The sequence below is a fragment of the Mustela lutreola genome, chromosome 4 (assembly GCF_030435805.1).
Source record: "Mustela lutreola isolate mMusLut2 chromosome 4, mMusLut2.pri, whole genome shotgun sequence".
In the NCBI taxonomy this organism is placed as follows: domain Eukaryota; kingdom Metazoa; phylum Chordata; class Mammalia; order Carnivora; family Mustelidae; genus Mustela; species Mustela lutreola.
The window spans coordinates 5,961,525-5,988,393 of record NC_081293.1 but is presented as its reverse complement, the minus strand read 5'-3'; the positions used below and the strand labels follow the sequence as shown (position 1 = coordinate 5,988,393).

Genomic DNA, 26,869 nt, shown 5'->3' with positions numbered 1-26,869 from the left:
GCAAACCCTGCGATGGGAAATCCACTGGGCCCTGGCTTCCCCCAGGGCCCTGGACCTCTGGCCCCCGAAGATGGGTCAACAGAGGAGAGACGTGTCCGGGGACTGATTATTCCCTTTTGCATCCAAGCATCTGTTGGGACAGTAGAGCTTTGTTCTAGGCCTGGTCTTTGGTGTGACTACATGTGTGCATTGTCTGTGGCCTTTGGGTCATCTGGCCTCAGTTCAAATCCCAGCGTCACTACTTCACGAAACTGTCTTCCAGTCTCTGAATTGGGGCTTCGGTTTCTCTAAACTGTAGCCATTGTCCCTATCTCTAAGTTGGGAGTCAGAAGGGACAAGTCATACTGCCCATCGAGCCCGGCCTCCCCTACACAGGACGCAGTGAGTCAACAGCCTCTAATTACCCCAGCAGCTGCTTCCTAGCTACCTGCCCGCCTGGGGGCCTTTTTTGGAACACACAAGTCCATCACTCAGCTTTTAGAACCAAAATGGCTTTCAAAGATCTTAAACACCTGTGTCCATGTTCTTTCTCTGCGTTCCGGTATCCAGGCCTCCCATGCCAGCAGTGCCTTCTGTGTCCCTTCCCAACCCATGGCCAGTTTGCGGTTCCTTGCATCAGGAACAACCTCTCCCTGTCCCTCCTAGTCACAGACAACTCATGCATCCAGTCTTCAGTGACTCTCTTTGACACCCCCAGACTCCGGTTGGGGTCCTTGCTTGAGCACCAAGAAGCACTTACACATAATCAGAGTGGATGGAAGGTTCTAGCTGTCAGTCTAGCTGTCTAACTGTTAAGCTATCTGAGGCCAGGGTTCATAGCTGATTCTCCCCTGTCACTCCCTAGGGCACACAGTCAGTGCTGACACGTCTCTCCTCATTGGACCACAGTAAGCCCTCAGGAGAGGTTCTGGGAAGCACCCATTTTTGCCTGCCCAGTGCCTAGCATGGCCCCAGACCTACCAGGGAGCCAGTCACTGCAGCTGAATGGAAGGAAGTTTTGTAGATGGAACACGGCAGGAGTGGTGCTTCTGGAAACCAAGTGAGCTCCCCAACCCCACCGCTCTGAGCCCACTGGTGGCAGCCACCTACCTGGTCCCCAGAGCGTGATGCACTGTTGCTCGTGGGTCTGACAGATGCCGTTGTAGCAGTAGCCGTCTACCCCCTGACACGGGTGCCCATCGTGCAGGTACACGTTGGCGGGGCAGTGCGGGCTGGCCCCCGTGCAGAACTCTGGGAGGTCGCAGGAGTTGCTGGAGTCCCTGCACGCTGTTCCCGCAGGTTTGAGCTGGAAGGAGAGGCTGTTTATAGCACGTGCGCTGCAGGGAAGGGGGAGCGACTGCCCAGCAGCGCCCCTGGGGCAGAACAGAGCAAGGCCATCCTCATGAAGCCTCAATAAAAGGGCAAGGATTCCAAAGCACGAGAGACCCCGAGAGTCATTAAATAAACAGAACCTCGTCCTGCGCTCTGGGGTTCGCCTTCTATGGGGGTGGAGGGGGATGAAGTCAAGAGTTGCTTCTTTTTAATGTCACGCAATATTCGGGTTTTCTGCTGAGCGGACGGGCTGCTAGCTGGCACCTGCTCTCTCTGGTGGCCAACACTGTTATGTGTTCTCTGATGACGTGGGCACCTATGGTGTTAGCGCTGTGCCCCGATGACAGAAAACATCCCAAGGGCTCAGTCACAATAACGTTTCACTTTGTCATCAAATCGCGGAGCTGGAAACCTGTCTGCCAGACTCCATGGTGGGGGAGGAGAGAAGGGACGAAGCAAGGCAGCAACAGGAGAGGCTGGGAACCGTCGGCCACCGCCTCACCGTTATGTGGTTGAAGACACGAGGGTGAAGAGTGGCTGCTCGGAGGCCGCACAGCCAGCGACCTCCCCCCTGCTCGTCCCGGACACTCTTCCCTGCCAGGAGCTCTGTGCCAGGAGCGCCCGCTTCCTTGAACAATCCCCCAGAAATTAGTCACAAGTAAAAAGGGCAGGAGGAATATGTCAAGCCGGTCGTAAGACTGTGTCACGCCCTTGTGACCCACCGGGCTCTAGCGGGGGAATTAAGACGGAGTTTCCTGTGAGCAGAAAGCCAAAATCAATTGCTTAATTTGGAAGGATATAAAGTCCACCCTTGGAATCCTTGAACCAAAATCTCGGGCTTCCAGATCTCGGCTCTGAGTAACGGGACAGGCCCTGGAATCGCCAAAATGAACCCAGTCCTGGTGGCAGGAAGAGCCAAAGCCGGAAACAGGTGCGGTGGGCTGGGCCGGCCGGCTGGTGTCCTGTGTTAGGAGGACCGCAGGATCCAGAGGTTGACGCCGCACCCCTGGAGGAGCCCACACGGCTTCTCGGCCCCGCAGGCAGCTGCTCCTGGGGTCAAGCAGGGGTGGAGTGACAAGGGTCGGGCCCGGCTCCCCAGTTGGTCCCATTACTGGGGACGTCACGCACCTCCAATGGCACAGCAGGCACATTTAACACGGAGCCGGAGTTTTTCTGGCTGTGTTGCTTTCGCCCCACTAATAAATAACTCATCACAGCTGATGTAGCCCTTAAGTGTGCCAGGGTGACGGTGGGAGGAGGTGGTGGGGGACACCGGCTTGTGCGGTCAGGGGCCACCATTCTCACAGCCCAGGTGTCCTGTGTCCTGCCCCAGAGAGGAACCGGCGGAGCCCGGGGGTGGCCTCGGGCCAAGAGAACTCACCTGGCAGTCTTGGCAGCACAGCCCATGGGCACACACGGCGTCCGGCTTCAGGGTGCACGTGCTGGCGTTGCAGCAAACATTCAGACATCCCTGCAGAGGGGAGTGGGCTCTGTGTGACACGGCCGCAGGTCGTAGGGGACAACTACTCACAGAAGGCGGGACCCATAAAGGGAAGGAAGAACCAGAGGGCCTGGCCCTTGAGCTGAAAACCAGCGTGGCCAAGAGTGACTTCATCTGTGACAAAGCCCAGCCTCTGGGAAGTGCTTCTGAATGGATGGGGTGAGCCGCCAGGAAGAGTCCGTGGCCCTCAGTGCCTCTGGCGGGGGGTGAGGGCAGGGAGCCTGCAGGAAGCCTGGCTACCGCGTCGGGCCAAGCTCGCAGATGTGGCAGGTCTCCCCACAGCGAACTCTATTGGGATCACCAGCAAGCTTGGAGCTGACTTAGAAACACACAGAGACGTGCATCAGCGGAACTCTTTCAAAGACTGGCCCTCTTCATCTGGAGCACGCCGGCAGGGCGTGAAGTCCCCCGGTTGTGTTCAGACCACCGTTCCCTGCGATCCCACCAAATGCTGTAGCCAAGACTCCTGCTCGGCCCAACAAGGCACCTTGCAGGTCGGAAATGCACAATGACCTAGATCACCGGAAGGTCCTGTGCCCGCTGATTTGCAAGGGATTTAAACAGTTAGATCAAATACTACTTGCATTGTTCTCTCTGAAATGAGAGAAAACCTCCGTTGCCAAGCTGTTCTTCATAAGAACCTGCTTTTTTTTTTTTTTTTTTTTTTCTAACAAAAACCCTACAGGGCATGGACATCTTTGCTTAGCTGTCTACAAAAGCTCTACGCATAGTGCCTAGGGTAAGCATGAAGTCCTAGGACTTTAGGACATCCCAATAACCTGGACTTCACGCATTTTAGAAGAAATTGAATTATCAGAAGGAAGTGGTCAGGGGCACCTGGGTGGCTCAGTGGGTTAAGCCTCTGCCTTTGGCTCGGGCCACGGTCTCAGGGTCCTGGGATCAAGCCCTGCATCAGGCTCTCTGGTCAGCGGGGAGCCTGCTTCCCCTTCTCTCTATCTGCCTCTCTGCCTACTTGTGATCTCACCTGTCAAATAAATAAATAAATAAATAAATAAATAAATCTTTAAAAAATACAAAGAAGGAAGAGGCCATAGGGTCTTTGGATTAATTTATCAATGTCCTTCTATTTATTATATGACATGAGCAGAAGAATGTATACACTATTAGCTAGAGGGAAGCCAACCATGTACTGTTTTAAGAGTAAAGTCGTTTAGTCCTGAAAACCATCTTCTGCAAATAAGTTTATTGTTAGGATTATAAACACAATTAACAACATTTTGTTGATAATCCAGAAGGTTTAGGACTATCCTAGATCTCTGAACTGTAACGTGCATAAGACTGTGAATTATGCTCTCATGTGGTGTTTATCATTTGCCCCTGTTACACATACATCCAGAGTTATTAAATTTTAAATTCGTTCAAGGACTTTATAAACATCCGGAGTATATAACATATACAGTAAGATAAAAGTGCCAACCAGAAGTCATAGCTGTAATTTTCAAGACAGCAAGGGTTTCTAACTCATGGACTTACAATCTTACAATATTTAGGAAGTGGGTGTTTTTTTTTTTTTTTTTTTTTTTTTTTAAAGGAGTCAACTGATTGCATTCCTGATCAGTGTCATCAAATATACAGCAGTGTCATGCTGCACATTAAGGTCTAAATGGCTCTACTGACACACTAACCCAATCACAAATTTCCCCGAGCTTCTAAGTTAAATCAGCCCTCTGAAAACTGGATCCTAAGATTCGTTGAGAACTACCTCCCCCCACCTCCGATCAAACCACCAGATACTATAAGCAGCTGCTCAAATGGAAACGCAGCCAAGCGGCATGGCTTTGACTTCAAAGGGGATTGATAATGTGAGAAAGATAACTAAGTTTAATGGATATTTGCAGGCTACTGGCATTCTATTGACTTTAAACAAGGAGACAGGGCTGCTTTCCCAACCCTGTTAGCCAGATGAAGGAGTGAGTTGTCAGGACATCCTTATGGTGGATGTAAATCCATGCCCTGCACGGAAGGCTTCAGCAGCCACTTGCCTTTGTCGCAACCCAGGATCTCTTTCCTCCACAGGACTGTACTTATCAGAAGAGAAACATTCTTCCTCTGCTGATACACGTATTATCTTAGCACTCAATAGCAAAGTTCAACAGAGCCAATGAACACTAGGTCTCCAAAGGAAAAAAAGAATAATGAAGCCATTAGAGGATGCTGCAAAGACCCCGTCATTCTCGGTTTGGGGGCGGTGGACCCGGTTCTTCACTGCAGCGCACTGGGGTGTCTACGGTGCTGCTTCTTGAAAACAGTGGAGGTTATTTCTGGGAGCAAGGGGGCAGAAGCCGGGTCCACTTGTGAGCTGGGGAAGTTGTTCTGATCCCATTTGCTCGCTGATGTGGTGAGACACCAAGTCCCTCTATGGGTGAGGGGGTACGTGGGCCAAGAGAAGCACGGGGGTAACAAGTACTTCCAGTGCCTGAGCATTGGGGATGGACACAAAGAGCCCCGGTGAACTGAGCCCAGCTGTGGCTGTAAGTTTTGGCCGCAGCGGTCTGGAAACTGGGTACTGTGGGTTGCTACGCAGTTTGAAACGCAGAAACTGTAGCACTGCAAATTGAAGCAAAAGTCTCGTCCAACACTTTGAAAGAGTTCTTGGACAAGAGGATTTTGGATGAGGAGAATTCCAGTTCTCTTCAAATATCAAGAAATTACCCTGTGAAGTAAGGACCCTAACCCCAGACATATCCAGTTGGGAACTCTGTGCAGGTGGAATGAAGCTCTCCACGAGGAAGGAGTCGGATTTGATCAGCGCTGCCCTGCGATACCGCATCCTGCCTGGAGAGACGGTAGGCACCCTCCCAAAGCCGAACGCCTCCTCGATGGAGGTGACGTTGAGGGTCACGGCCGTGGCTGGTCAGTTGCGGGCACTCAAACATTTGCTGACGTGCTGGTGGTGGGGGCGGCAGTGGTGCTGGGGCCGGTAGGGATGACAGTGACGGGGATGACAGTGGTTATGGCAGGGTGATACGGGACGGTGGCCATGGCGGTGACGGGGAGGGTGGCAGCAGGGCCGGTGTTGGTACCGGAATGTGGAGCAAGTGACTGCTAATGGTCATTCTAGACCTGAGAGTTCATGACTCTAAGAAGAGCTGTCGAATTTACTTAGATTAAACAAGCAATTACGAGGAGTTCAAATCAAAGACAAACCGTTTGAAGTCCACATGGCCTCTCCTGAGAACCACGGGTAATTTAAACTAATTTTGTTTTTCTTCTTCAGGTAATTAGCAAAATCCCTATGGAATTTCCCCTTTGCATGCCCCATCCCATGAGAGTTTCAAGTGCTCCTCCACTAATCTGAAGAAGAGTTTCTACAGCCCCATGCATGAGGTCTTGCTCCGGCACAGCCATCCCCCCCAGCACCTTGTGACCACAATTCCTGCTGCTCTGGACCAGAGCTGCTCTCAGAGATGAATCCCGGGTTTGGAAAGGGCACACAGCATTTGATGGGACCAGCCCTACCAACCCCATCCCCTGGTACTTATTCACTCCTGACCTTCTTGCAGAAATGGCCAGACTGAGTCCCAGATGGGTCCCACTGGTTTGCGAAACCACAGAGACTGGGAGATTGAGCAGATGAAGGAGATTTTACAACCAGTTGCCTGTCTGATAAACCCAGGAATCCAAGGTTTCTGCACCTTTCCTTCCACCTCAGCACCCCCTTTCAGAGCAGCTCTCCCAAACATGCTCTTCCTGAGCCCTCGCCAAGCCTGTCTGTCCATCCAGTGAAGCCCGCCTTGAACCCGTCTGCCATTCCAGCTGGCATCAGCTCTCAGGGAGGGGATCCCACATGCAGAAATCTTGCAATACAAACAGCTCGCTTTGATTTATTCTAAACACAACCTCCTCCGAGCTTCCAGGAGGCACTTGCTTTTACCAGGAGGTCTCACTGTATCCCGTCTCTTTCCTTCTCAAGATCATTCAGAGATTAGAAAGTGGCTGTTATAATTTTTACATTGATTAACTTTATCTTGGGCCCTCCAGAAACAAGAAATTTTCTTGACATTGGCTGGGAAACAGGATTAAGTCAGCCCTTTGCTGGATAAATCTGTTGCTTCCTGCTTTGGCTTATTGCTTCTGAAAGCTAACGAGGGAGGAGGCAGAAGCCCAGAGCCTCGGCTCGTGCATACAAAGGTGGCCGTGCATCAGGCAGAGATGTAACGGGGGAGAAGGGGGGCTCTTGGTTCAAAATGAATGTTGCTTATTCAAATTCCCCTCTGGTCCGTCGCCTTACAAAGAGAAAGAAATGATGCTTATTAGCCATCTGAGGCTAGCATTCCTAAGCTTGCTTCTCTGTTAAACTCAAAGCTAAATGCTTCTCCATTGTTCTTGTCCTCAGCAACCCTCACTTACATGGTATCCTTCAACACAGAAGATTCTTTAACATTTCCAACCAGAGCCGCCATTGTCACAATTCAAGAGTGCTACCTTGGCTTGTGTGGCTGCTCGAGGTGGCCGTTCAGGACTTTGCCTCCCGAGTTTCTAGCACTTCCGTTCCGCGGCATCCTTCCTCCGCACACACACTGCTTTGTGAGCCGCGGCCGCGAGACCACGGTCCCGGGGCGAGTCTCTTACCTCAGGCTCCCCGCAGTCACACTCCTCCCCTTGTTCCACGTAGCCGTTCCCACACCTCTGGCCCCCAAAAGACTGCTTCACTTCCGGCAGGTTGAAGAGGCACATCCCCACGCCCTTCTCCAGGCTGACCTCCAGGTCCTTCTTGCTACAGCTGCTGAACACCATGGGGAACGGGAACCTGTGGAAAGAGCTGGAACAGTCAGCTGTCAAGGCACAGGGCGGGCAGGTGTTCGTGGCACCCGCCGACGACACCTGCCCACATGTCCATTGTTCGTCCCCAGGAACAAAGGCTTAACGACCTCACACAATATGAGGCTCAATCTGCCCACATGCCCACTGTTGGTCTCCAGGAACAAAGGCTTAACAACCTCGCACAAAATGAGGCTCAATCTGCTAAGATCACGATCTGAGCAGAAACCAAGAGTTGGACGCTTAACTGACTGAGCCACCCAGTTGCCCCAAGCAAGCCATTTTTGAATGACAAGCAAATAGAGAATATCTGAAGTTATACTTAACTCAATGGCCCTTCCTCCAATAAACAGTAATCAGTGAGTTAAAATGATTACAAATCTCCAAAGGGAATTTGATGGCACCAAATATTAGATTCCTCTGACACAATACAATTCGAATTGACGTATATTTTAAAATGTTTCCATCTAAACAGCCACTGGTTGCAGAATGTCCAGTGAACTGTTGAGGTCTTGGCTTAAGGAGTCAAAGATCGGTTCATTTATCTTGATGAAAAATGTGCCAATGGACCAGGAACGAGGTATAGAAGCGGCTCCCAGCACGGTGTCAAGAACCCACGGACAGGATGTATCTATCAGCCCAGTGATTACTAAGATGGCGATTTCTTCAATTCAGTCACAAGGAAAAGAATGACATCAGGAAGATGCTTGGCACAGCCAAGCTCATCACCCTACTTCCTAGGTGCCAACTCTGCCTCTGAGCTTTGGGTGACAGCAGAATTAAAGTTTTTGGGTAGTGTGTTCACTACTCTTTCATGGTATCACTTACCCACTTCATTACTCAAGAAGGAGTCTCCAAGAGTCTATGATAATCCAAGCTCTGAGGAGGATCCCAAATATGGTTGGAGCCCTTCCCACTGTCCCCCTGTAGGGCCTTTGCCAAGGGAGCTACGGGACACACCTATGCCCCACACCACCTCTCTATCCATAGAAATAAAACATGGATGCATATTTACATATACATAAAATATACCACGCATGCTTATCCATATAACATAGGATTCATATAAAAATTATAATTATATTCGGTTAACATATCTACATATTTTCAAAAATAACTATATATTGAGAACCTTCTTTAAGCTGGGTGGCATACTGGGTGCTTTCTCAGTAATATTTCTTTCTCCTTTTTATACTTTTTTCTTTTGGACTTAAAAACTTCCAAGCAATCCAATGAGACACGTAGGACTGTTCTCATTTTGCCAGCAAGGCGAAGGGTTGCTTTGTGAGTTTACAGTTAAGGGATGGAAGACCCTGGATTTGATTCCAAGTTCAGTTATTTCAAAACCCATTTTCCTCATGACGGAGGTCCGTGCGTATTGCATTACCTGGAGGGGATGGCCAGAACATGGCCAGTGATCAATACACCCTTGATGTGCTAATTTAAACATGAAGGACATAACCTCCCGCTGCCCACCATATGCCTGGATCGGTATTTCTCCAAGTGTGGTCCTCGCATCAGCATCACTTGGAAACCTACTGGAAACGCGAATGCCCATGCCCCACCCAGACCTACTGATTCAGAAGAACTCAGGGTTGGGGCCCAGCAACCTGTGTTTTAATAAGCTCTCCAGGTGATAGAGGTACAATTCACATAACAGAGTCCTCCATTTAAAAGTATGCCATGTAGTAGCTGCTACAACATTTGTAATATTGTACCACTGTCCCTACTAGTAGTTCCAGAACATTTATTTTCCTGAGCCCTCAAACCAACCCCATACCCATTAAGCCATCACTTCTCATTCCCTCCTCCCACAGTCCCTGTCAACCACCAACCTGCTTTCTGTCTCTTTGGATTTGCCTGTTCTGGACATTTCATAGAAATGTAATCATGCAAGGTGACCTTTTATATCTGGCCATTTTCACTTAGCATGATGTTTTCAAGGTTCATCCATGCTCTGGCATTATTTATCAAAATTAAGGTTTGAGAACAACAGACCTAGATTTAAAACTGAGAGGTCATACAGGTAATAGGGATAAACCCACATCTACTTGGGTCAGAAAATAAGAAATACAATCTAGGTGCATCAAAGGTCACCTTCCATGCACTCAAATTAGAAATTGTTCTGTTTTACACCATGGTTCCATTCTCTAAGGGAAAAAAGCCCAAATGTACAGCATTTTGAAAACATTATGTACTTTTAGGAAGATGCTAAAAAATTCCATGGGTATCTACCTATCTTTTAAAGCCAAATTAAAATCATGAATACATTTTCGGATATCCTTCAGTGTTGCACCAGAATGACGAACCAATCATCACTATATACTAATTAAAGTGCCACGGAAGGTTCTGGTCATGGAACACGAGGTTTCTGTCTGAAGCAAGTTCCTTCCTCTCGCTTCCAACTCCGCAGTGTGGGAATTCTGCCTGCCTTTGGTTGGTTCTGTTCCTGCCTCATGGGGGAGCCGTGTTCCCCGCAGCACAGATGAAAACAGCACTACATTGGGCTACATTGTTGCCCATACCATGGGAGGTCTTCTGTAGCCCAGGGTCAGTGGCTTACAAAGACAAGCTTCAGTTCCTTCCAGAGCTTTCGGGAAGCTCATCATGAAGTGCTTTTTAACACTTCTCGTAAATTATGCCAAATATGTCAGGAGAGCTGCTAATTGAATGGACATATAGTGAGGAGAGAGGGGTGCAAAGCAATAAGACGGGCACATTATTTGGAAAAGAAGGCCTTCTGCAAGACACCTGTCCTCCACACGAGAATGCTTCCCAGCGATTCTACGTCGGACCCAGAAAAACTGCTGCCTTCGGCTCACGGGCAGACACCACACGGAGTGACCTTCCCCTGCTCAGACGTGACCTCTGCTGTTACATCTTCCTCTGCCTCAAGTTTTTCACTACCAAGGGCACTTGGGAGCAAATTCACCACACAGAGTGCAAGGTCAGAAATAAAACGTGGACAAAACAGGCAGCTGCAGACATGGGGGGAAAAACAAAACACAAAACCCACTTTTCGAAAGAGGAACACCGCTTAAGGCTTCTCACTGTAAATGTTACCCAGCTTCCTACTGTAGCCGTCACAAAGCTGCCAAGTAAAACATTATTAGGGGTTACTTTTACTTTGACAAATGTGGTCAGAAAATTCTTTGCTTGCAGGTGCCTATTGTGCATTTCCCTGCTATATTCGTGGGGAGAACCACACTAAGCCAATTTATCAGCCCTGACAGTAGAAGTCGGCAGTTATCTGCCTTGCGAAAGCTCTCCGGGTATTATCCGGAGACAATGGCTCTTCTTGTTGGAAACGAGGCAGCCGGGGAAAGCAGGTGTGACCGGGCTGGACTGAGGGGGAAGGGAGAGGACTGTGCGCCAGGTTTCCTGAGACGTCCTCGCTTCTAATAAATGTGGGTTGGGTCCCAGTGTCCGGGTTCCCAGCTCCGAGCTCAGGGGGTGACATCAGTCTGTGCTGACTGCAGGAAAGACACAGAAGTGACCCGAGGAAGGAGGGGAAGTGGCCTGCACAGCTGCTAGGAACCCCTTGGAGGTGACACAACCGTGTGACAGGAAAAGCCAGCATCGCAGGAAGTTGGGACAGATGGGAAGCCTTCCAGATTTGCTTAAATCGATTGGAAAAGAAAAAAACCACAACCACCGCCTCACTTCTCCCACAGCTGATAAATGATTAAGGCATAGCTGGTTCTAGAAAATGTGGTGCCGACATTCTGCTTCCTGCTGGTCTCTTTTTGCAGACTAGAGTGGAGTTTTACTTCCTCCTGACAGGAGAAGTGACATACTCGGCAGGCCTGGGGGTGGGGGCGCATGTTGCACGGAGCCGGGAGAAAAATCCGAAGTGGAAGACGGAGTCTGAGCACCCCATCGATCACAACTAAAGCCACGTTTTAAAACTGAGCCTCTTTTTCGCATCTGTAGGAACGGGGTACCACAACTACTTTACATGCCACGGGTCAGGGTCAGTGAGCTTCCGACAGAAGTGGGGCGAGCCTCCACTTACCTTCGGAGCACGCGGAGAGTCTGGGTGCCGAGTTCATAGGAAGCAGCTGTGTATTTCTTTTTAGAATCGCTGCTTTGCTACTTCAAATTACTGACTACAAGTGCCTTGTACATTCAAGGACCTAGAAGCATTTCGACAGGATGCAGAATTTATCCTAATTGTGGCCCAAACATAGCAATCTTTAGACTTTAAAACCACAAGTACATGTCAGCTTGAGAGGAAAATGACTCAGGAGGCCAAGAGATAGGAGGCAGTTAAGTATGCTCCCTCAATTAAATGCATACACAGTGTGGAAGGAGTGAAAAGACCCAGCTCCAGAATGGAAGGGCTGGGTTTTCTCTCACTCGACCGGAGCAGGGACTGAGGAGCAGCAACAAACGAAGACGCACTTGGACCCCTTTTACCCGCCGCACTCGGCCGCGGACCCTGGAGGCTCCTTCCGAGGCTTTCCCGAAGCTCGGGTCACGGGAGCACCCTCTCCCCTGTCCTCTGACCCTGCCCTCCACAGCCCAGGCCAGGCCCGAACATAGCACACCTGGCCCCCGTGCTCGGGGAACATCATCTCATGACTCATTCTGGAGCATTCCGTCCACAACGAGCCCAAAGACCTATTTTTCAAAAACAACGCATTAGTTAACAGTTCAGAGCTGCTGCCTCCGCGTTCCTCCTCCCTCTCGGAGTGCAAACCCGGCGGCGTGGCTATCAGCGCCCCTTCCTAGCCGAGCCCGAGGCCTGTGTACAGCAAGTGGGTGCAGGAGGTCACCGATAACCTGGTCAAGTTTCAAACCAAAGATTCTAGGACCGTCTTCAAAAAAACCCAAACCTTTAGTTTTCTCACAGTTGTGCCCAGGACTGAAAACTCGATCAGCGAGTCTGGAATCGAGGGAGCAAGAAGGCGGTGCTGTGGGGACCGGCCTGGTCTCCGGCCGCCTGACGGGATGGAGGTGCCGCCCAGGGAGGTCGGCCCGTTGCAAGCATTCTCCCCCTCCACCGCCCCGGTCAGGGGTAATGAGCATAGATACGAATGGTCAGCGAGCCCGCACTGTGGGCAGGGGCCCCGGGGGCCTTCTCGCTCACCCATACCCCCACGAGTCAGATTACATCGTTTCTATTTTGCAGAGAGGGACACGAGGCTCTGAGAGCTTATGTACCTCTGCACGTCACCTCAGGTCACAGAACACAGTTCTCTGACCTGATGTCCCATGTTCTGCACGGGCAGCCCACCTTGCCTCCAAGGCAGTCAGGAGGCCTGGGGAGCGGCTTCTAGAAGTTACTCCCAGGGCGGCGGCCTCAAGGCAGTCTCAAGCAGGACCTGGAACAGATGACTGAGCCAGGACCATCAGCACGCATGGATAGGTAGCTGTCCTGAGGCCTGGGCTCCCTGAAGTCAGGTAGAGGAGGAAGCAAAACCCCAAGATCCTGCACGTTACCCCAAACGTACCTTCAGGGACCTCCCTGAACGTCTTTGGTATAATGGGAAGCAGAGGCCTCGTCTTGGGATTTATCGAGAAGGCACACGCCTGGGGGAGGCGGGGAGCCTGCTCCGGCCCCAACAAGCTGTGGGCAGAGGAAGGAAGAGCTCTTCCACCTGGAAAGCAGCATGGCTCTGCTGGGAGACCCTGCCAGGTTGTGTGGATGGGGGTGGAAGTGACCCTGAGTCTGCCTTCTGCCCACCCGTGGGGGCATGGGGCACGACCCTGAGAACCCCGGCTCGTGCGCCAGAACGAAACCCGGGGTGACCGAAAGGAATTCCTCCTGTCAGCTCCAGGAACAGAAAGTGACTGCATTAGGGCCAAAGGCTGACCCAGTGGGCCTACCAGATGGGCCGCAGAAGGCGAAAGAAAGCACAAGGCCAGGAGCAAATGATCAAAAACGTCCTTAGTAGGACATTTCCATTGTTAATAGCAAACACCTGGGATTCAGAAGGAAGCCATCATCTGCGGCACATTATCATTCATGTTTTTACATGTGAACTTTGACCTCTGCTCCTCCTCCCTGGAAAACAATTAAAGCACAAATGTGATTTCCTAGAATTTTTAATAAGGAAAGAGGCCAACTGCGCTCCACCAGTCCGTTGAGAGGTACAGGGGAGATCTCTGGACGCTTCCAGAAATCAGACCTCTCACTTCTGTGTGCTGATGGCGGTTTCCTCCTGAATCCAGGCCTGCAGAGTGGGGGGGCTCAAGGCAGGGGACCTGGCCCATCAGAGACTGTCTCAGGTGAGTTTCTCAGCTTCATTGTAAGAAAAGGCCCCTGTCTCTGCGTGGGGCTCATCAGGGACTGAGCTCTGGCAGATGCAAACAGACCCCGAGGTGAGTCGGGGCAGGATGCATGCCGGAGAGAACGCTGGCCTCTTCGCGCCGGAGCAGTCAGACCTTCCCGTCGTGGCAGGCAGATTTTGCCAGTCGCTGCTGCCTCTTCGAGTCTGTCACGGGGAAGCCACTTTGAATCGATTATGGTAGAAGAAGTAGTCATGCCGGATACCTCCAAGCCACCCAGCCAGGACTGAAGCTTGAGTCCTGTCCTTGTCCTGCTGAGCTCCCGACACTGGGCCGGCCCCGGCTCCGCCCCACCCTGCACCCCTGCACCCAGTGCTTTGGAACCGAAGTTTCCTTCGCTCAGACACCCATGGGGAGGCACCGAGGAACGGGCTGAGAGCCAGAAGCTGCGGGCTGACATCTGGAGTCTGATCCACACTACCTATGGGCCGGTAGGCTCCCCAAACCTCGGTTTTCTCCTCTGTAAAATGGAGATGATCATATTGTTCTTTTCTCATAGGCGCGACTGAATGAGGAAGGAGATAAGAAAGTTCTCTGCAGACCAGGGAGTGGTCTGTGAAGTCGATAGGGCCTTCCTCTCGCCACGACTTTCAGATTTTATATTTCTGAGCCCTCTCCTCCCACTGCAGCTAAGTCGAGCAGAGGCTTTCAGGAGAAGCCGCTTTGAGAAGAACTTCACGTTTTGGAAGCGAATTGCTCCCGCCACCCTGCTCTCCAGAGTTCGTCGGAAAAAGCAGCAGTGGACTCCGTCACTATTCACCGCCCATTTCCCTGGGGGTTCTCGGCTCTGACTCTAGAATAGACAGCCATCTCAGAGCCTTCTCTCCAGAGGTTCAGCCATTACACAAAAGGGGAAAGACGGCCTCACTCTGCGTATATCTGACTGGGCGGCGATCACCGTCCGTCCGCCCGTCCGTCCGTCATTCCACCCACCGGTCTTGACTCATCCGCTGACCCATCCGTCCTTCTCTCAGCCGTCCACCGGTCCTTCCGTCCACAACCACGATCCCTTCTCCCACTGTCCTTGCTTCTGTCCCTTTGTCACGATCCACTCATCCCAGCACCCGTCCTTCCAGCAATCCAGCCTTTCATTCAGGAAGGACTTACTGCACCTCACCACGTGCCAGGCACTGTTTTAGGGGCTGGGACCTGGGCAAGGGCAAAATACACAGAGTTTCTGACCTAGCGGAGCGTGAGGTGGGTTCAGCTGGATATCGTTGATGGCGGAGAGGCCTAAGCGTTTACCCTTGACCTCACCCTGGAGCCTCCGGGCCGTATGACCTGGGGAGCGGAGGAGGCCACGGGTGTGTGTCTGTGTGCGTAGGAGGGGGAGGGAAGCACGGGCAGAGTCTCAGCTATAATGTTTTCACACATGTTCTACCACAAATAAAATGCTGGGTTAACGAGCAATGACAGGAAATAATTCTTTGCTGTTGTAACATAAGTTGAAGGGAGTCTGACGAACTAAATGTTTTAAAATTGGGGCAGCTCGCCTGCCTCCCAGAAGTCACCCAGGGACATTGATCTGTACCGAGAAGGCTTCAGTCCTCACACGAAACCCAAACATGGCTAGGGCCGTGTCCATGTGGCAAACCCAGAAACAGGCTGAATGGCCCAGTTCCCCACCACTCGTCCTCAACCTTAAGGCATACAGCCCAGCAGCAAGGAGGTCCCTCGAAGCCTCCCTCTGGAAGGTGAGCATGCTTACCTCTGACCATTACCCCAGGACACATGCCCTCTCCTCTTCCTGATGCTTAGCTGCTGCAAATTTTTATTTGAGGGAAGTCATAGCAAAGTGGGAAGGCAGGGGCTCGGCACCCGGTGACTCAGCCTTATGTCCTGGAACTTCCGGTTGGGAAGTTTTGGAAAATGTAGGCAGTTCATTCAACTTTCTGAGCCCCAGCTCTCTTCTCTTTAAAACAGACATAGCCATACGCACAGTTTACTGGGTAGTACCCAGTAATACCCACATGGTTTACGAACGCACTAGGACACTGGAATGCAATCCTCTAGGGGCAAAGTCATTGGCATTTCCCCCAAACTGGGTTATTTAAGAAGCAGGGGCTATGCCGACGGAGCTCTCCAGCTTGACCTCTCTGTTTTGTGTCTAGCTTAAGAGAGGAGGAGGATTCTACTATGCCCTTGGGCAGTGACTTTCAGTATTGGGGTACTGCATTAAATGTAGCCAAATGCCCATATTTTCAGAGAGTACCAGCTGTTGACATAGAGAGGAGTAAGAACGTTCTCTGTATCGGTGTGCTCTCTTGAACTCTTTTCAAGAATCTCTCCTGCCAGTTCCTTTCCCCACTATGATAATGTCAGGATATAGCCAACAGAATAACTCTGGCTGGATAATTAAGCCGATTCTGAGCAGCAGTGTGTAAGTGTTACTAGAGTCCCTCCTTCTGTCCCTTCCTTGGATAAAGATTTCCATTCCCCGCCCCCCCCTACACTTTGAAGACTGATGCAAAGCTTTTCTTTAACCTTTCACTGAAAAAAAGAAACAATCATCTTTAAATGAAGAGTTAATATGGGAAAATGATTTCCCACAAATCCGTTCTTTTTTTTTTTTTTTTAAGTTTTAAAGATTTTTTATTTATTTGTCAGAGAGAGAGAGAGAGAGGGAGAGAGAGCGAACACAGGCAGAGGGAGAAGCAGACTCCCTGCCAAGCAAGGAGCCCGATGTGGGACTCGATCCCAGGAAGCTGGGATCATGACCTGAGCCAAAGGCAGCTGCTTAACCAACTGAGCCACCCAGGTGTCCCACGTATCTGTTCTTTTAAAATCCCCTTATGATAAATGTATTTCATGATCTCTGTTCCTCAGCGTTCAAAAGAGGGGGGTGAGTTTTAATTATGTGTATTTTGCACTCTTCAAGAACGCGAGGTCTGCAAAGAGTACAGACTCCCCGAATACATCTAATTTCTATCTATTCCTAATCACATCCCAAACTCTGAGGAATCTTCCACTGAAAAGCTCCCTTTAGTTCCTTGAAACACATTTTCAGATAGAGGTCTTCTCAAGCAGAAAACCAGTTTTCCAGTAATGTGAGCTAGAAAACCTTGGGCAGCCTGCCCAACCCCATTCAGTTCGTCAGGGCTCAGACCGGACTGAGTTCCTGGGCGTCTTCCCTGCCCGCCATCCCTTTCAATGTTTTGCTCCTTGTTCATAATGAATTACCGTGGTTTTTAAGTGTGAATTGGTATAATGGTTATATCAAAAAATGTCTCCTTATCTTGCAGCAGCAATACTTATCGGTGAGATGCTATGAAATCCAGGACCATGTAAAGAGACTAGATTAGGTGACCCTGCAGGGAGCCTCATGGCCCCAAAAATGTCCCCCGGCAGAGTTCTGAGGTTCTAGCACATAGTCAGCACGGTTTACTTGCCTGTCGTCCCACCACAGTATGAGTTTCCAGAAGCTTCCTGCCTTCTGTGTCTGTGCCCTCACTCTGCTCCCCAGGACTTGGCACACAGGGGCACAGTAAATACGAGCTGAGTAAATGAGTGGTTTTGTGATGACTGGTTGCCTAACCCCACTTCCTGCAGTGGGCTGGTCCTGAGTCAGAGGCAGGCCTGATGTCTTCTTAGTTTTCATCAGAGAAGGCTGAACCCGGGTGGAGGCCATCCAGATGTGCTCCGCGTCCAGACAGCTGTGTAGCAAGTAGGTATGTAACAAATGTTTCCTGAGTTGAACTCAATGGGACTGAATGAACCGACGATATCAACCTTGGAGGACACAGCATGGCCATGCTTCCAGCTTAAACGTGCATCTTTGATCCAGTTGGAGATGTTACTCCTGAATGTCCAACCTCGTCTTAATGTAAACTATTTACACCACTTGAAGAGTGAGGGGCCATCGTCCTCTGATTTCCTTCACCTGTGTTATCCTGGGCGCACAACACTCTGCTCTCTGTTCTCTGCTGGCAGCCGCGGAACATTCTTTGCTCAGAGCCATTTGCCAGTCTGGACAAAACAAACCCAAACAGCTCCAAACCCCTAATCTTAGCATCAGCCTGAAAACTATGCAGTAATTCCTTTCAGACGCACACACAAACACACACACTCATGCACACACGGAGTGCGAGAGGGCTCTTCCACGGCTCTTTGAAGTCGAGGCCTTAAAGGATGCTTACTGTAGGGACAGCAAAGTGAACTCCTTTGTACATCACGTATGCAAGGCTGGAGAAGCGAGGGTGTTGGCGGGGGGAGTGCTCTGCCCCATGTGCTGAAGCAAGACCCTTGTCACTGACTTCCAAATGCCTATTAATTACACAAAAATAGAACTAGAATTTATAGCCTATCACTTTGGTGTCTTTTTTTTTTTTTTTTTTTTTTAATAAGAAGCACACCCTGCCTTTTTAAAATAGACACAAACCCCTTAATTTGGCAAGTGATCCTAGCTTGGACACTGGTGATCTTAGAAGGGAAGAAAGCTTGAAAGGTTAGGTCAGATCAGATTACTGCCCTGCCTTAAACCCTCCAAGGACTTCTCACTACCCTGGAGACAAAACCTCCTTGCAACCTTGTGGACCGCGCTTTGCTTGCTCCTACTCCTCCCAACCCTCCTTCTCTCCAGCAGCACCAGCAACCTGTGCCCCCCAGGCCCCACCCCCATCCTGACCCAGCCCCCAACAAGCCCCTGGCCTGCTGTCAGCACCGCCCCCACATCTCCTCCGCCCAAACCCAGGTCCGCCCCGGCCCTTGCAGGCTCTCTGACCCGCCCTTCCTTTTGGTCTTCACTTCAAGGTCACCTCCAAGAGAGTTCCTCCCCAAGCCCCTAATTCAAGTGGGGCCCCTCGCCCATGTGTTTCCTTTCCATCCTCTTTGTGTCTTTCAAAGCTCTTTAACTCTCTGTCCTCGCCCAGAGAGTACAAGTTCCACGAGGCGAGAAGAATGTCCTGTTGCTGGCCGTCACCCCCACTTCTACGAGAGCGTGTGAAACCTCACAGCTGCGGGTTAGCGCGTGTCCCAGACTCAGCCTCCTCCCCCCCCACAGCAGGCTCCCTTCCTCCAGCTCTTCCCAACAGAGGACTTCCCGCAAAAAAATAAAGGAAGCCCCAAGAGCACTTTTTGAATGCCAGCACTGCTTCCTGGGGATCCGCTCTGGAAGTGACATTTACAATGATGCTAAACATCTTTTTCTGCACGTGTTCAAACGATTCACATTTTTCTTACTCCCTTAAGCGTGGCTTCATCCGCCACGCTTTTAGTCCCAATGCTCCAAGCAGCTGACGAGCCAGTGGACCCCAGAGTCTAACTCCCACTCGAACCCCCAGATACTGCTTTTGCCCAAGACTGCTTTCCAAGGCAGGTCTTCACGTGAACTACGGGAAGACAACACAAGCTCACGCACGCTTCCAGACCTTTCCAGGCGTCGCGGTCATTAACGGTACGACCTGTCAGGAAGCCCCTCGGACCATCCCTGCAAGGTGCTGCTGACCTCCCGCCGCCGCCTTGAAGCGGGCGTGGGCACCAGCGTGGTTCTCCCCGGGCATCGGGTCCCATCTGTCAATGACGGGCAGGTGCGGAAGGTTCTGGAGTTCGGATTCTGGGAAGTCTCCATAAAGAAGACACAAGGCGTGCTAAAGGCTATGCTTTCTTCCTTGCCACCATCTAGAATCGGATCCTTCTGATTTGGGGAGACCTGAATATCACGAGAGCAATCTGGATTCACCTCTTTTTGGGTCCCCTTCGAGGCTAAGACTTGAGCAACATTTTGAACGTTTGCTGCTTATGCCTGAAGCCAGGAGTACGGAGGAAGTTGGGGGAAGACGGGCGTCTGGTCTACGCCGAGCTGTGCACACTGAGACTGTGGGTGCATTGCTCAGTGACTGTTCTGTGGCACTGGCAGTGCTTCCAGCAACTCCGAACAGGGGTTCTGGAAGAGGCCCTCCACGATTTAGACCCCGCAAGCTAAGTAACAACAGTACTGGCGCTGCTGTGTATTTGTGGAGTGATTTACAATTTACAAAGACATGTGATCTCATTTAATCCACTCACCCCTCTCGAGGGGACCCCACGAGGTAAGGGAGAGACCACATTGGGATAATATGGCAGATTAAAAGCAGCCTGGAAGTTCTGCAGTGGGTGATGGATGGCTGAGGGTTGCCTGGGCGGCCTGACCTCCCCCTCGCTGTGGGTTTTTGTGATTAATTCACCCACTTGCTTAGGAAGTTTCTTTCCATCTGAGAAAATTAAAAACACCACTCTCTGGATGGGAATGTGAGATCATAAATGAGAACCAAATAGAAAAGGTTTACACAAAAGCACAAACTCAGCAAAAGAGAAAACTTAGAAATTGCTAATAAGGTATAAATCAAGTAAAGGCTATTAGCAAACCCCTGGTAAAGGGAAAAAATACACCTTTGAAATGATTTGCTGAGCTCTTAACAATAGTGCTTCTACCTATGATTTTCAAATATCTCTGGGGCAATTTGGCTCATATCCTTAAACACTGCCTCGAAGACCTTCCAATTTGAAGGACTTTACACAAAGTTACGGGGAGCGTCAGAAATTGTACCTCCAGAATCACATAATTCTTAGAGCTGTAGGGTCTTCCTCGTCCGAGCCTTCCCCAGGACCGTGAGCACGGGGGTGGGGGGAGGGTCCAAACAATTCAGTGACTATGTGAACAAGTAGGGGGAAGGTTGGGTGGATACAGAAGGTCCGATGGAAAGATGGGTAGGTGGATGGATGGCGTGAACAGCCAGTGCTTGGGCGGATGGGTGGGTGGGTAGAGTGAATATGAATCAGTGCATGGACAGATGGACGGAAGCCAGGAAGGAAGAAGACAAACTCACTCATTCTCTTGATGAAGAATGGTTAACACCAGAGGGGTTACTCCCTCACCTATATTACCCAAAACAACTGGTATCAGAATAGGGGCTCCCAGGGCACTTCAGTCCTACTCTAGTGTTTCCAGCCTAGATTTTCTTCTCTTCCATTTGCCAATTTTATCAAGAGTTCCGAAACGTTCATGAGATCGGTCACTGGGAACCACTTCCGGAGGCATGTAAGCTGATACGTTTGTGTCTATATGATAAGCAGGAAATTAAGTAAGCAGTGAGTTTTCTGTAGCCACTTGGAGTTCATCAAGAAGGAGAAAGCACGAACACCACTCAGCTGTATGTTAACTTCCTACAAACCTCATTGTCTGAGACCCTCACGGTGCACTGGCCAGTGATGCTGGGCCCTGTAGGGCCTGCCTGGATACTGGAAAAAGAAGACACCTAACCGGCCACTGGCCCAACTTCACACCCTAAGAAGGAATTCTTCGTCCCAAATGCCCCCCAAATTGTTATCCTACCTCTGCCTGGACAGTTTAAATGAGAAGGAGGACACGCTTTCTCGGAGGAACCTGCCTCCCTTTGGAGAGCTCCCTGGTTTGCATGTAGGGTTTTATAATATTTCACTTCCTGTTGGTGTTGGCCTAAGATGCTCTCGCTTTGGGCTCTGGTTCCTGGCTTCAGTTTTCACAGACACGGAACAGATCCCTCCACTGGGTCTTGATAACACCCTTGAATTGTGTTTAAGACGGAACTAGGAGCAAAAAAGATGCCCGTGAAGGCTCTGTGAGTGGTGGCAGTGAAGACAAGCAATCACTTGCTAATCAGGTGACAGGGAGGTGCCGCAGGAACATCCCTCAGGCATGGCAATGTCCAGGATATGAGCTGTGCCCTTCTGCCCAGTCTGGGTTTCAGGGGCAACACAGAGCCCCAGGAGCCATTCGATAGGAGCCTCCCAAAGCTGCTGTTCGCAGAAGCAGAACCTCCCTCCGTAACAGCCCGCCCCTTACACCTCTAGCCGGTGCCCCCCAACCTGCCCCGCCCAGGGCCGGCCCCTTGCCAGCAGGCCTCTACAGAGGCCAGTCTTGGGGCTGCCAGCCAGGACTTGCTTCCTGCTCCAGCTTTTCCTTCCAGCAAACCCAGAGAGCAGGCTTCACCTGGGAAGGACCACAAAGAGAAGCGTTGGGAAGGACTCACTTAGGTATAAAAAAAGACAATTGTAACAAGCGTGTGTTCTCCTTTCCTAATGAACATCTCCCCACACGAGTACAACCCTCTAGTTTGGGATGGGGCCTTGGAGGCATGAGGATCTCATCAGAATCTGTGCTCGATCAGTCCACGTGCCATCTCTTCCCACCTCATTTGGATGCTCCCTTAATGAAACTACCTTCCTTTTCCCCTGGACGAACGAGTCTCGGGTTTCAGAAAGGCATTTCAGAGGGAAGAACAGCGTGATTTACTGACATAGAGATGTCACTTCATGTAAACCTCTCAAATTCGATAAGGTGATGCCTCAGAGGTGGGGATGCTGCTAAGCCCCCGGCCCCCGCTAATGATACACGTCAGGCACACGGGCCGCAGGGCCAGTCCCGACGACGGAAGAAGCTCTCCCCAGCCAGCATGCTCTGAAGGCCATGTGACCCATCTCACCCAAGTGAGTTTTCCCAGCCCTGGGCTATGGGCTGAAATAGAAAACCAGTGCTCAGACAGTAAGATAATTCGCAATTTCTAAACAAAGACACGTCCATCCCTCCCCACTCGCCACTTCTCAGGGAAGAGGTCAGCCCTCCTGCCTTGTGGCAGTGCAGTCTGTTTGCCTGTGACCCACCCTCTCAGATGAGCCCAGGCTGCTCTTGCTACTTAGAAAGGGATCTCCTTCTAGAAGTTTCTATGGGTGGTCTGGTCAGAAAACCAGGGAGACTTTTGCTTAGCAATTTCCCAACAAGCAATTCAACCTGTGGCAACTCTGAAAGCGGCTGGAATGTTGGTACTTGCCCTGTGGAGGGGTTCATGATGCAGCCTCCTTTGTCCGCAGCCACGCTGCAACCACAGCCTCGTTCCAGCGTGTCGTGGTTCATCCCGAAGTTGTGGCCCAGCTCATGTGCCAGGGTCACGGCGGCACCAAGGGGGCTGTCTGAATGGTCCTCAAAGCAAACACAAGAGCACAACGTATAGTTCACATCTCCTTGGCTTTTCCGCCAGCCCCTGTCCACCTCTGTCCCCCACCATTCATCTTTTGTGAACATTTGACCCAATCCAATCCCCTATAAGGAACAAAACACAGAACCCCATTATTTAGTTCAGACATAAGTCGGAGATGTGACCTATTTTATGAAACCAGCTCATGGGCCCTTCTGCAGAGGAATGCACACATGTAGGACTCCTTATGTCTTTACATGAAATGTTCAAGGCAATCATCTCTATTCTGTTTCCTGTAGTCTCTTACAAAACATCTTTCTTAGGGCACATAGATGGCTCCAAAAAAGTACTATTTTAGCCTAGACGGAGATGAGGCTGATGAAAAGTTGGCAGGGGAAGGATACTTTGTGACATTCTCAGTAAGACCTGAGCAGGGGCTACTGAGTATCCGCCCCCCCCCCCCCCCCGCCGTCACCCTGCCCTATCTACTTGGTAGAGAAGGATACTTGGAAAATTCACAATAATTCACAAAAAAAGCAAGCCACATTGAGTAATCTGCTTGAAGACTCAACTGCATTAACATTATAATCCAATTATGTGTCACTCTTGCTGTCCCTTGTTTTGTCAAGTCAATTTGAGAGATGGGTAGAAGCACCCTGATTCTGTGACGGCTGCTGCTGGGGGCTCACTCAACTCTTTGATGGGTTTTGGAAGGTGGTTTCTCCATTCAGGGAGCACTGTGCGGCCACTCCTAACTTAATGAACTACATGGATGGTTTGGCTAAGTAGATATTAGAGATTATTGTTACTTAAAATATTATTACTAAATTACTAAATACTAATTATTAAAATATTGTTACTTAACTTGAACAAACTAAAATTAACTAATTACTAAAGGTAATTTGCAGAAATTGATTGTGCCTATCAGTGGTCTTTTTTTCTTTTTTTTTTTTTTTTTTTTGGTTTCAGGAATTTAGTGAAAAATAAATAAATAATAATACTTTTTTTATTATATAAATACTATAATTCCAGCTAAATAAATAACTTATTCAACTGGAATTTAGTGATAAATAAATATCTATTTATTTTATATTATATTTATTTTATTATTATTTATTTATAATTTAGTGATTTTAGCATTTAGTGATTCATCACTTACCTATAACACCCAGTGCTCACCACATCCAATGCCCTCCTCCATGCCCATCACCCCTTTCGCCCATCTCTCCCTCCACCTCCCCTCCAGCAACCTTTAGTTTTTTCTCCATAGTTAAGAGGCTGTTTTGGCCTTATTTTATTTTTCCTTCCTTTCTCCTTTGTTCATCTGTTTTGTTTCTTAAATTCCACCTATGAATGAAATCATATGATATTTGTCTTTCTCTGAGTGACTTATTTCACTGAGCATAATACACCCTAGCTCCATCCATGTCGTTGCAAATGGAAAGATTTCGTTCCTTTTGATGGCTGCATAGTATTCCATTGTATATCGCTGTACATCACTTCTTTTTCTTTTTCTTTTTTTTTTTTTAAAGATTATTTATTTATTTATTTGATAGAGAGAGAGAGAGAGAGAGAGATCAAGTAGGCAGAGAGGCAGGCAGGTGAGAAGGGGAAGCAGGCTTCCCGCCGAGCAGAGAGCTCGATGTGGGGCTTGATCCCAGGACCCTGAGACCTGACCTGAGCTGAAGGCAGAGGGTCAACCCACTGAGCCACCCAGGCGCCCCACATCACTTCTTTTTCTATTCACTGGTTGATGGACATAAGGGCTCTCTCCATAATTTTGCTATCGTTGATAGTGCTGCTATCAATGTTGGGGTGCATGTGCCCCTTTGGATCACTATTTTTATATTCTTTGGATAAATACCTAGTAGTGAGTCGTTGGGTTGGAGGGTGGCTCTATTTTTTACTTTTTGAGGACCCTCTATACTGTTTCCAGAGGAGCTGCACCAGCTTGCATTCCCACCGACAGTGTAACAGGGTCCCCCTTTCTCCACATCCGCGCCAACATCTGTTGTTTCCTGTGTTGACCATTTTAGCCATTCTGCCAGGTGTGAGCCAGTATCTCACAGTGGTTTGATTTGTATTTTCCTGATGATGAGTGATACTGAGCATTTTTCCCTTTGTCTGTTGGTCATTTGTCTGTCTTCTTTGGAGAAATGTCTGTTCATGTCTTCTGCCCATTTCTTAACTGAATTATTTATTTTTGGGGTGTTGAGTGTGATAAGTTCTTAACAGATTTTGTATACCAGCCCTTTATTTGATACAACATTTGAAAATATCCAGGTTGCCTTTTAGTTTCGTTGACTGTTTCCTTCGCAGTGCAGAGACTTTTCATCTTGATGAAATCCCAACAGTTCATTTTTGCTTTTGTTTCCCTTGCCTCTGGAGATGTGTCAAGTAAGACATGGCTACAGCCGAGGTCACAGAGGCTGCTGCCTGTGTTCTCTAGGATTTTGATGTATTCCTACTTCACATATAGGTCTGTCATCCATTCTGAGTCTATTTTTGTGTGTGGTGTGAGAAAGGGGTCCAGTTTCATTCTACTCCATGTGGCTGTCCAGTTTTCCCAACACCATTTGTCGAAGACACTATCTCTTTTTCCATTGATATTCTTTCCTGTTTTGTTAAAGATTAGTTGACCATAGAGCTATGCCTATCAGTGATGTTTCTAAAAAGGCCTGCCAACCACAGAGCAATAAAGGCACCCAGGAAAGAGATAAGAGGTTTTCCAAAACACTTCCAAGAAAGAGTGACCCTGGGTTTTGGAGAAAGCATCATTCCTGACACAGAACATCTTTGTGGGGTCTCTTCTAAAGGCATGTAGATAAATGGTTATACAGGCTTTTGCTTGCTACAGCTGCAGCTGACTCCTTCTATAGCCCCGAGTCTCACAAGAGAATAGCGTATCAAGGGACGAAGTTATTCTTAGAATAGATGAAATTCCTAATAAATTACTTTGCTTAGATTTTACAGTTTCCTGTTGTAGGAAGCTTCACAAATATGTTTCAGGAAATCAATTCTCAAGAATAACACAGGTTGGCAAACAGAATGTAGCCAACCTAAGAATGTGAAGGGTTGAATTTAGCATGCTTTGGCACAAAATTCAAGGACTTCATCCTTTAAAAATTATTCTTTATTTGATTTTTTGTATTACTGAATTTCTTGGGTTTGTTTTTAATTGCCAAATTGTTTTACATTCTTCCACGGATAGGTGATTATGAACAGAATATCTCGCAAGAGACCCTGATCAACAATTTACATTTCTAATAAGAAAAAAAAACTCTACTTCTTTTCCCCCCCATACTTCTTTATTTATAGTATTATTCCCAAACCAAGGCTGTTCTAGTCCAGTTAGATACAAGGGCATGGCTTTAAGTTACTAAAGCAAATATTTGCTCCATCTTAAAAAAAATAGAGAACTAGAAGAGGAACTCATCTTTTCAATTTGATTGGGATTCCTGCTTCCCTGCTACACAATTTCCTTCCTCTTAACTTGTGAGTCCTTGAATGGGGCATGGTCACATGAACACCCATGAATTTAATTTTAGAGACATAACAGGAGAAGTCTAGAAGTTTTAGGTCTGGTCAGGAGATTGATCTCATTGATCTCATGAGTTTTATAGAATTAAAGGAGCTGTAGACTTGTGTCCTACTTGATGCTTCTCTCGTGTGTGGCATAGACAAAGGATGTGTTTAACTGCTGCCAAGTTGGTCAAACATATTTCCTGTCGATCAACTTTGGTCTTGACTTGATCACCACCGCAGTACACATATTTGCCTATATTTTCCCACGTTCATTTTCACCCACTTAAAAATACAGCCTTTTCTGTATGTTTTTTTTTTTATTCTGTTCAGTTAGCCACTGTATAGTACATAATTAGTTTTTGATGTAGTGCTCAGTGACTCATTAGTTAAGTAGAACACCCAGAGCTCATCACAGCACATGCTCTGTATGCTTTCAAAGAAGGAATCTTGATCAAGTGCTTGTATGGAAACAGAATGAGGGATATGAACCGAAGAAAGCCACTTAATGTGATCAGGATGGTTATAAAAA

At 49.0% G+C, this 26,869-nt stretch overlaps 1 protein-coding gene across 2 annotated transcripts in view; it reads right to left on the bottom strand.

The window, feature by feature from the left end:
• ADAM12 (ADAM metallopeptidase domain 12) overlaps positions 1 to 26,869 on the bottom strand; it is a 331,503-nt gene that overhangs the window by 48,406 nt on the left and 256,228 nt on the right. For both annotated transcript variants that reach the window (XR_009353215.1, XM_059172861.1), the window contains exons 11-14: positions 22,672 to 22,820; positions 7,406 to 7,583; positions 2,693 to 2,782; positions 1,090 to 1,285 (exon numbers count right to left, since the gene is read on the bottom strand). Coding sequence is in view for 1 of the 2 variants with exons in the window: in XM_059172861.1 (XP_059028844.1) it covers positions 1,090 to 1,285; positions 2,693 to 2,782; positions 7,406 to 7,583; positions 22,672 to 22,820 (613 nt within the window). In the remaining variant the exon portion in view is untranslated. The remainder of the gene's footprint in view (positions 1 to 1,089; positions 1,286 to 2,692; positions 2,783 to 7,405; positions 7,584 to 22,671; positions 22,821 to 26,869) is intronic.